Here is a 10,975-nt window from a genome sequence, read left to right on the forward strand (position 1 = left end):
GATCTTTTTGGAAGCCGGTACGGAAATTTTTTCAATTTTTTGGGAAATAATTGACTGAATCTGAAAGAATTGTATATGAAGTAGGGGGTAGAAATTTACGGCGAGCGCCATAATGTGTACAGTTTTTGTTACCGATTTTCTGGAAACCGGTTTTTTTTAATTTCTTTAATTTTCGAAAAATAATTGACCGAATCTCAAAGAATTGTATATGAAACGGGGGTAGAATTTTCCGGAAAATGTTAAAAAGTGTATAATTTTTTGTTACCGATTTTTTTGGAAGCCGGTATCAGAAATTTTTCAAATTTTTCGGGAATTAATTGACCGAATCGCAAAAAATTATATATGAAGTAGGGCTAAAATTTCCCCGGGAGTGCTATAAACTGTATAATTTTTCGTTACCGATCTTTTTGGAAATCGGTATCCGAAAGTAGTATTGACTGTAAAATTTAATAACGTCAAAGGTGGCACTAAATAAGTTTTCACTAAATAATTAATTGCTCGCGACAGTCACGAATTGAAGTGACTGATTTATCAGTTTTGACATATAATATGTGAAAGCAGCAACTTCATACCATAACACAGACAAATGACATAGACACTACGCGGCGCATCGTCGTATATTTTCGCGTTATTAAGATTCGACATCGACCTCTATATCTAGGGCAGCGACATTATCCTTTGGTTTACCCTTACTAACAACTGACATATACTGAGTGAAATTATTAACTTATCTATACAGAATGTGAGAAGCCGATTAACTTGAAACTTGGTGACATTTATGAGTATATGTTTGGCTCGAACTTCTGAACTCGAATTTCTGAGCCGAACATATACTCATAAATGTCACCAAGTTTCAAGTTAATCGGCTTCTCACATTCTGTATAGATAAGTTAATAATTTCACTCAGTATATGTCAGTTGTTAGTAAATGTAAAAAGAAATATATGGAAAAAGAAATACATGGAAATGGAAAGTAATCTAAAGAAAATGGATATTGAGGAAGAAAATAAGGGTAAAAAAATTAAAAAAATCTATATATATATAAATATATATATAAATTTCCCGGGAAGTGCTATAAGTGTACTATTTTTTGTTACCAATCATTTTGGAAACTGGTTTTCAAATGACCAAATCTCAAAAAATTGTATATAAAAACAGGGAGAGAAAGAAAAAGGGAGAGGGAGAGAGAGAGGGAGGGAGAGGGAGAGAGGAGTAAAGGAATAAGGGAGAGCGGAAGAGAGGGAAAAAAGAGAAAAAAAGAGAGAGAGAGAAAAAGAGAGAAGGGGAGAGAGAGAGAGAGAGAGAGAGAGAGAGAGAGAGAGAGAGAGAGAGAGAGAGAGAGAGAGAGAGAGAGATTATTTGCGTGTTTTACTACATATGTCCTCCGGGGCGAAGCCCGGGTAACCAGCTAGTTATATATAATCTTGTGCGCTGTGTAACACGAATAACATTTGAAGAAATGAAATATTATACATCAAAATACCGTGCAATACACAAAATTGTTGAGTTGAGTTCTACCCTGAAGTCTAATGCGAATTATCGATCGTCTAAAGTGCAGGGTTTCACTTATTATCAGGTCACTTTACAAGATGACATGCATTATTAAATTTTATCTAAAATTTTGATATGAATTTTAAAACATGGTTTACTTCGAGTTTTTTTTATCAATAACACATTTCTTTCGCAACGATTTGTGTCTTTCGAGTAATGTTTTCCGGTTATATTTCTAATCTCATCGAAAGTTGATCTAGGATAAATCTAGATAAGCTTGTATTTAATATGAATATCGGCGTATTCCAATATTTGCAACTTATCTATGTCATTATTCAAGTATTTTGAGAGATAGGGAAAGGGAGATTAACAAAAATATATTTTCGCTCTAGCAGGAAATCAATTGTCTCCATTTTTCCTTTCTCCAGGGGGACAATCTGTGAATCATATCTAAAATATTAATAAAAAATTATTATTGTATATTTTCTTTTTGTTGTGTGCATGTTGTGTACGCGCGTATACGTTCCCATCATTGATAATAGTTTCCAACATTGATTCAGGATTTTAGGTATTCTTGGCGTTCTTGGCAACTTCGATATGAATCTCGTTATTTTACATCATGTCTTTCGACATTTTAAGTTTCTTAATATCGCGATAAGATTAGCGCTTTCCTGCGTTTGTTCTCAATTGTTAATGTTAAAATTGCGAAAATTGCAGTCGCGCCGTTGGTAATTAGCCGTTAGTTTACGAAACACGAAGCACTTAAAAACACTTTTTAAATCCCACGACATATATTTATTATCCCTTTTTACAGCGTTATTATGCCACTAATCTGTAATCTGTATTATTCATGTTACCATCGCTAACGGAATGATGAAACTTCTTTCGTTTTAGATTCGATAGATTTATTTGAAAAAAAAGGTCTAGGAAAGTAATAATGTGTTTTATTATTTATTATTAACTACGCACTCTCAAGTTTTAGCTACTTTATTGTTTACATTTGTATTTACATTGGTTTACATTTGTTTACTTTGCCAACAGTGAAAATAACCATGACGTAATTAACTGTACTGACAGTTATGCACACTTTATTTATGCGAATTTCGGAATACGATTACTCGAGTATGTTGGGTTTCTTTCTCAAGGCGTATTCGAGCATTATATACGCTTCGTATGACTTGTCGACTCCGATATACATATAGCGTCTACGTGATTAATCGGAAAACAACGATGTGTGCATCGATACGATAATACACATCATTATGCACGGTGCGATATTCTTAGTCCGTTTATTTGCGTTCCCATTATATAGTGTAACGTCGATACAATAAGAGTAAACGTCATTACGTGCGCATGTGTAAAAGATGTTAATAAAAGAGTTTAGACATTATATATTCCAAAAGAGATTACTACCTATGTAATAATTAAATGTCAATGATGAATATATTTTTTTCTTCTTCTTTAGTTTTAATTGATTAATGAAAAAGCCCTGTGAGAACAATCACTTTATAAATATCATCGTGTAAATTATATTCTCCTATTCTTATATTTAACTTTCGCAAAGTGGTATATTTTAGATGTAAAGATGTAATTGTTAATATTCTATTACAGTACCCGATGACGATACTTTACGATCCCAGCTGTAAGAAAGAACCATCTACGGGAGCGTCAACGCAATATGGACAGGAAAAAGAAATTTGTATGAAACTGTTCGAGAGATGGAGCGAACCGGAGCAAGTGCAGTTTGTCGAACAGCTGTTAGCACGAATGTGTCATTATCAGCACGGACACATCAACGCGTATCTCAAACCGATGCTACAGAGAGACTTTATTTCACTTTTGCCGAGTGAGTAATCAAACACATACGCTTCACGTTCAACACTTGTTTACAAATTATTTGCACATATATCTCGAACAATATTTCTAATTATTACCTTTAATAATATCGAATGAATGGTTTACAGAAAAAGGATTGGACCACGTGGCAGAAAGTATTCTTTCGTACCTTGACGCAAAGTCGCTTGTTTCTGCAGAGCTAGTGTGCAAGGAATGGCATAGGGTTATCAGTGAAGGGATGCTTTGGAAGAAATTGATTGAACGTAAGGTCCGAACGGATTCAGTTTGGAGAGGTCTGGCTGAAAGAAGAGGATGGTGAGTGGAAACTTGGAATATATGAATTATAAAATTTCTGACAAACACACGACAACACAAATGTGATACTTATATGCGTAGAGCATTATTACGAGTCTATATCGTAAACATATCGTAAAATATATACGTAAAATATCTCTTTATATTTTTTCTTATTTATCTTGTAAAATTTACTTTCAGGATACAATATCTCTTCAAACCGAAACCGGGCGAGGCCCATCCGAATCACAATTTCTACAGATCTCTTTATCCAAAAATTGTCAAAGACATCGAAAGTATAGAGAACAACTGGAGAATGGGCCGATTCAATCTTCAAAGAATCAACTGTCGCAGCGAAAACTCGAAAGGAGTTTATTGTCTCCAATATGATGACCAAAAGATAGTTTCCGGGCTTCGAGACAACACGATTAAGATCTGGGACAGAAATACTCTGCAGTGTATCAAGGTGTTGACGGGGCACACGGGTTCTGTGCTTTGTTTGCAATATGATGATAAGGCTATAATATCCGGTTCCTCGGATAGTACTGTGAGAGTTTGGGACGCTGCTACGGGTGAAATGGTCAACACGTTAATTCATCATTGTGAGGCAGTACTGCATCTCAGATTTAACAACGGCATGATGGTCACTTGCTCAAAGGTCAGTCGAAGAAGAACGATGAATTTCTACTTATTAGAATTCATTTATAATTTATAATTTATTTTATAATTTTTATTTGGAGTCGAATTATTACTGATAACAGTTATTATTCGCAGGATCGTTCAATAGCAGTCTGGGATATGACATCGCAGACAGAGATTGCGTTGAGAAGAGTATTAGTGGGGCACAGAGCAGCAGTGAACGTAGTTGACTTTGATGAGAAATACATTGTTTCCGCTAGTGGTGATAGGACTATCAAAGTATGGAACACCTCCAATTGCGAATTTGTGCGAACATTGAACGGACATAAACGCGGCATAGCGTGTTTGCAGTATAGGGATCGCTTAGTAGTTAGTGGTAGTAGTGATAATACCATACGTCTATGGGATATCGAGTGCGGAGCTTGCTTACGTGTTCTGGAAGGGCATGAAGAATTAGTGAGATGTATTCGTTTCGATAGTAAACACATCGTCAGCGGTGCTTATGACGGGTGCGTATATGAATATCCGCGAATGTCTTAATTCTGACTTTAATTCTATCTTTGCAATGTGAGATCGTAAACTTTCAGTGAATAGAAAATTCAAGTTTATATACGTCATATTCATTATTTTTTAATAATAATATTTTTTATTCTCCTATTTATATAGAAAAATAATACAATTTATATTTATAGCATATTTTTCAATATGTAAAAAAGCAAGAAATTTATATTTTATGTTACATATTGATATCCCTTAGCTGGCACATTGGAACGTATTATAGGTAGTTTAAATTAGAGCTTAGTAATATAAAGGGGTTTAAATTTGACCTGAACTAGGCTGGGGCGTTTAAGTTAGTGCCAGCTAAGGAATATTTATATTAGATTTTACATTGATAATTAATTTAGAGTTGAATTGAAAGATGCAAATTTTTCTCTAATAACACATTAATTTTATAAACTTGTAAAAGCATTGAATTTATATTTATTATTGTGTTTTGCAGAAAAATCAAAGTTTGGGACCTCGTAGCTGCTCTCGATCCTCGTGCCGTTGCCAGTACATTATGTTTGCGCACTTTAGTGGTAAGATATTTTTGCACGCACGCATATTTTCTCATACATATTACATTTAGTCAGCAATTTGCCAAGCGTCCCGTTGAGTAACAATTTTCATTTATTATTATCAATCTTATTTGTACTTCTTTTGTAGGAGCATACCGGACGTGTGTTTCGTCTTCAGTTTGATGAGTTCCAAATAGTTTCATCATCTCACGATGATACAATACTTATTTGGGATTTTCTTAATTACAATCCGTCAAGCGGAAGTGTATGCAGTGGACGCCTGCCGATGGATGGAGCGCCGAACCAAGCCGATACTAGATCTCCTTCCCGTAAATATGCTGGATATTTTGTCATGCTAAAATTGAAGTATTTAATGTATGTTATCAAATATAAAAACAAAATATTTTTCTTATTTGCAGCATTCGAGTGACGCATCAATACGGAGATTCCTTTATTGTGATATAATTGTAAGTATAGTTTATGAATTATTCGATTTTTATGCTTACAGGTGAGAAACAACTTATTTTATATATAAATATAAATTCTAGTAAAAAATATATGAAAGGAAAAACGATCAATGTCCATCCGGAGTAATTTCGAGAAAAACACAATTTTAAGTTTCAAGACATCAGATATTTTAGGAAGCTATTAAAAGAAGTACTGGCAGTGAATATCGGAATACATAGTGTTTACTTAGTTTTACATTGTATATTGAACTGTGATGGTTCTTCCTCACAAGCGCGTGGATTATGATCGTTTTTCTCCGTATCCTTCATATATATTGCGGAATTTAATCGCAAGACTTCGTATTTCAGACAGGTGGTTAGTGAGTGAATCCAAAGTGTTCACAACAATGTGCGCAAACGATGAAATGCCCCATGATGAGTGTCCTGTGTGAACAGCAGTTATACATAAAACGACTGAGGGAAAAATTTGATTGATCAATGACTTTGATTTATTGTTTGCTGGCAAACAGCAAAAGAAATTCCCCAAGAAAGAGAAAAGTAAACGGACTGACTTGCGTAAAAACTATAAATTATAATTTAAATATGCGCTTGACGCACCGCGTTTAGGAACGAACAGTATGTTTAAAGCCACATAAATACATCCCATGGATGTAAACGATTGTCGTTGTCTGCTTTGGCCATATCTGGAATTCTTCTACGCTCTATGACATGATAGGAGTCAAGACCATTTTCCTACGATAAAAAAAAGAAAGACTTACGATATGTAATGTAGCAAAACGTTTTTAGGGAGGCTGGATATTACACTTAATAAGACATTAGATGTATTATAGTACAAGAAATTAATGATTTTTTATATAATTAATTTATGATAAAAAGAATTGTAAAATGTTGTTTGATTGGAGTACTTATTTTGTATGAATGTGTAAAGAAAATTGTTACATGGGAGAATTATCGTGTTGCACCGTCTCTTGAAAATAGCTCGTAGAAAGTGCTACATACCCATGTTTGGAATTGTAAGAGAAATTTTTGATTGAATGTACAACAGTTTTTTGTAGATATTCGAATTTTGTGAAACTTATTTAAAAAGCGAGTGAAGAGTCAACAACCTCTGCACAGCCTACATTTGGTACGATACCATTTGCATTTAGAATATAAAAATCACTACATTAGAATGTAAATATTATCATTGTTATTATATTCATACAAATATAGCGTGTGATCTTAAAAAATAACCTTAACTATACTGTAAAAAAAAGGAAAAGAAACGCTATTATTATATCTTGACCATTGATCTCGTTTAACTCATTTTATTCATGTTTTGTGCACTATAAGTGTTTCTCATTTTTATATTTGTATAAATTGCTAACCTGTGCGAAATGTGTATTAATGCTCTTTTTTCTAGAAGTGTTAAATTTTTTACGACTTGGTATTTCACTGAAAAATTTTAAGAAATATATTCTTTAAATATAACAAAAACTTTAAATGCAGATAAACGAGACTTATCACTTATATCCATTTCTATCAATGCAAATTAACTTCAATCTCAATTTTACTTATTTTTCTAATTCTTAGAACTAAAAACAAAGAGAAAAAGTAAGTTGAACCAAGATTAAAGTTAATCTACATTGATAAAAATGAACATTAGATTTACATTTACGTACATAACTGAATATATAACATACGTAATTCAACAAACGTCACTATAAAACACCTAAATGGTTGTGATGTTATAAAACAATTCGTGCTTTGTGAACAGCGTGAATACTAATGTATACATATATGCAATATTATATCACATTATATTCGCGAAATAAGGTACAGCTAAAATCTCATGATACCATACAGATACTTTGAGCGTGATTAAAGGCAAGACATCTTCGAATATATGATATTAAACATGCCACAGTGTTGATAACTATATGAAAGTAAGATACTACTAAAGAAGTGAAATACCGAACGTTTTTCAAATATGCGTTTTGTTAATGGTCAGTAAAAAAATGCAACATAATATGATCTTATGAACTGTCTTATCAATAAATATAATGGGTTATACAGAACAAATTGTCATAGAAAATAATAATACATATTTCAAGATATAACATTACGATGATTTGAATCTTTCAGTCCTATAATAAGATTATAGAAGAAAGTTTACATTTTGATTTCAATGTGTATACGTGACGTTAATCTCAAAATTTTATACGAGCTATGTACACAGAATGCAATTTACATATTAATGCGCGTGGAAATAGTAGGGCAATACTAAATTAATATTTAAAATGCGCGAAATTTGTTTACTCTTGTAACGCATAATATTAAAGGGAAAAAAATTAAATATATAGATACAACAGATATTTGTACACAATTTGTTCGTGTCATTAACGTTTCTATGTCGGACAGGTGGGAAACGAGAGAACAAATGGGAAATTAACAAATTGCACGCGACCTGGGTAAAAACGCAGAAACTTTAAAATATTAGATTAGATGAGAATTTTGTATAATTTTGAATTATGTGTGTGTATATATATATATAGGGCATTCCATGCCAAATCGACCTGGGTTTGACCCTCGCCTCTCGGATTTGGTCGGCGATTTTTTATGTTATTGTTCCAACTATAAAATGCACTCAGATTTTTTTTAGATTTTTTTTTTTATAAAATTGATTTAGTTATAATTTTTTAAATCGACATATCGATGGCCACAATTTAAAAATCTGAAAAAATTCTCAAAAATCCCGTGTCAGATATCAAGATTTTTAAGCCTTGACCCAAAGTGGGGCTGTACTTCCGAAAACGTCCATGCTCAGATTTAGGTGAAACTTTGTGAATAGGTTCTTTTTAGATAGAAAACACATATACCAAAAGGATTTTTTGCGACTCCAAAGTTTAGCAACTTTTTTAACATTATAAACTTACTGTCTCCGCACATACATTTTCCACGCGAAACAAACCAAAACAGCTCTCAAGTAATGTAAACAACTATAAAATCATACACAAAGTACAAATATATTAGTTTATATACTCTGCTGTATACTCTGCTTTACCGAAAAAAGTGGAGCCCCCCGCAGGGGGGCGGAACTTACTGCCTCCACGCATACACTGTCCACGCGAAACGAGGTGCCACATAGGTTCGTGGCGCGCTTTACAAGCTCGTTTAAGTAGAGGTGGTATTTCACCTCTACTTCTCACCTCACAGAGGAAGTTTCACCAATGATGTTTATGTTATGACTTTGACGGGTATGACTTTATGGTTGTTTACATTACTTGAGAGCTATTTTGGTTTGTAATATACTGAGTTAGTTCGCTTACGACAAGAGCTGTGTGCAAATGTGTATTCAGGAAATTAGAGAATATATAATGTTTCATAATATTAATTTTTTTATTTGTTTTGTATATAAACTAATATATTTGTACTTTGTGTATGATTTTATGGTTGTTTACATTACTTGAGAGCTGTTTTGGTTTGTTTCGCGTGGAAAATGTATATGCGGAGGCAGTAAGTTAAAAATGTTAAAAAAGTTGCTAAACTTTGGAGTCGCAAAAAATCCTTTTAGTATATGTGTTTTCTATTTAAAAGGAACCTATTCACAAAGTTTCATCTAAATCTGAGCATGGACGTTTTCGGAAGTTTTGCCCAAAGTGGGCCGACTTCCTTTTCTAATTTTTTCGAGCTTTTTTGAGTTCTTTTTCGAAAAAAATATTGATAAAAATTAGAAGCAGACGTCAGTTCACTGTAAGCTGTTGCTTGAACATTTTTATATACAAAATACAGGATTTTTGAGAATTTTTTCAAATATTTTCTAAACGGTTTTTTATAATAAAAAAAGTCACGTCGAAAAAATCTGTAATCTATATATATACACATACATACATACATACATATATGTATATAGAGTAACAGCGTGCAGCGTAAAGCATAATTTTGTAGGACAATGTATAGGATATACCTATACGGCATAGGTAGATTTTTAAGTTGCGATTTATTTCAGTGAGTAGACGAAGTAATATATAGTGACCGTAGTCAGGCATTAAACATATTATTGCATTATACAAACATGGAATGTTCTCCATCTTTCCACTATCAACAGACACGCGTATGTAGGTATTATCAAAGAATACGATTGCTTATTCTGTGTCTTCCTGTATTCCTTACTGAGGTACGGAAACATTTTTCTCCTACTTCTTTTTTTCTCTTTAACTAGAATTTGAGAGATCTTGGAGTTGAAAAAGATCTTCTGCCGCATCTTCTATATATAAAAATATATCCATCGAATTTTAATCTTCGACAAATCGACCGAGTAGGAAACACAGGAATAATATTAAACACAGAGCCAAATATTTGAAGATACGAAATATCGGACGTAATAGTTAAGAAATTATGTGGACTTGTATCTTATAAGAACATCGTGACACGCATTGCGATCAGATCGCGTGGGCGTTTGCGATTGTCGGGAATACCCAGTAAAATATCCTTAAGAAGATATTGTGATGCTTTATTGTTAATATCGACATGAATCTTTGTGTATGAGAATAATTGAATAGAGAAGATACAAAGGCTGTGCAAAAGCTATATTCGAAATATAATACCTACACAAGAACACAGAGGATTTTTTATAAAATCCATTATTGTCTCATCCTTCTGCGTACAACGTACGCATATTTAATCACGCTATAAAATTCTACAGTCGAGTGGTCTAATTATAAATGAAAATAAGTCAAACGTATTAAATACGAATTGATTATAGTTTTGCAAGTATTGCGAAAATATCGTAAAAGAGTTACTTATCAGATTTATTATTCTATTATTTCAGTAACTTATCAATGCTCCAAGTTCGTTGATAATTCATGATTATATCTACTTTTCCTGACCACACATAATATTCCTCTCTCAGATGGCTACATATCAAATAGCGCAAGGATGAATAGATTTGCATATTACGTGATAACAGACCGTTAAACATGCTAAATTGTAATATAGGTAGAAAAACATTTTTCAAAAAATTTCAATATAGGTGTCATAAATAGTTCCTGAGATGTTTCGTAGGTATAATTTAAGGGGTTACATACGTTTGACAAGCCTTAAAACTAGGTCAAAATTAACGAATTTTTATGGTAGGTAAAATTATGTTTTATTAAAAAATAAAGATACATATGTCTTGTAGAGTTAGTATTTTGAGAATATCACCCGAAAA

The 10,975-nt window shown here is 32.8% G+C and overlaps 1 protein-coding gene across 2 annotated transcripts in view; it reads left to right on the forward strand.

Moving 5' to 3' along the window:
- The window catches only part of Slmb (beta-transducin repeat containing E3 ubiquitin protein ligase slmb), a 35,082-nt gene extending 24,701 nt beyond the window's left edge, over positions 1-10,381 (forward strand). Inside the window, exons 1-9 of one of the 2 annotated variants that reach the window (XM_077426043.1) lie at positions 2,503-2,759; positions 3,102-3,336; positions 3,455-3,641; positions 3,822-4,278; positions 4,395-4,768; positions 5,260-5,338; positions 5,466-5,646; positions 5,737-5,784; positions 6,133-10,381. In XM_077426043.1, coding sequence (XP_077282169.1) covers positions 3,108-3,336; positions 3,455-3,641; positions 3,822-4,278; positions 4,395-4,768; positions 5,260-5,338; positions 5,466-5,646; positions 5,737-5,747 — 1,518 coding nt within the window. In that variant the 5' untranslated portion in view covers positions 2,503-2,759; positions 3,102-3,107 and the 3' untranslated portion in view covers positions 5,748-5,784; positions 6,133-10,381. Of the gene's footprint in view, positions 1-2,502; positions 2,760-3,101; positions 3,337-3,454; positions 3,642-3,821; positions 4,279-4,394; positions 4,769-5,259; positions 5,339-5,465; positions 5,647-5,736; positions 5,785-6,132 lie in introns of those variants that run through there. The other variant, XM_077426042.1, reaches the window with a different exon arrangement.
- Positions 10,382-10,975: the final 594 nt, after the last annotated feature.

This window comes from Temnothorax americanus, unplaced genomic scaffold (genome assembly GCF_048541705.1).
Source record: "Temnothorax americanus isolate GAGA-0224 unplaced genomic scaffold, ASM4854170v1 Scaffold93, whole genome shotgun sequence".
Lineage (NCBI taxonomy): Eukaryota > Metazoa > Arthropoda > Insecta > Hymenoptera > Formicidae > Temnothorax > Temnothorax americanus.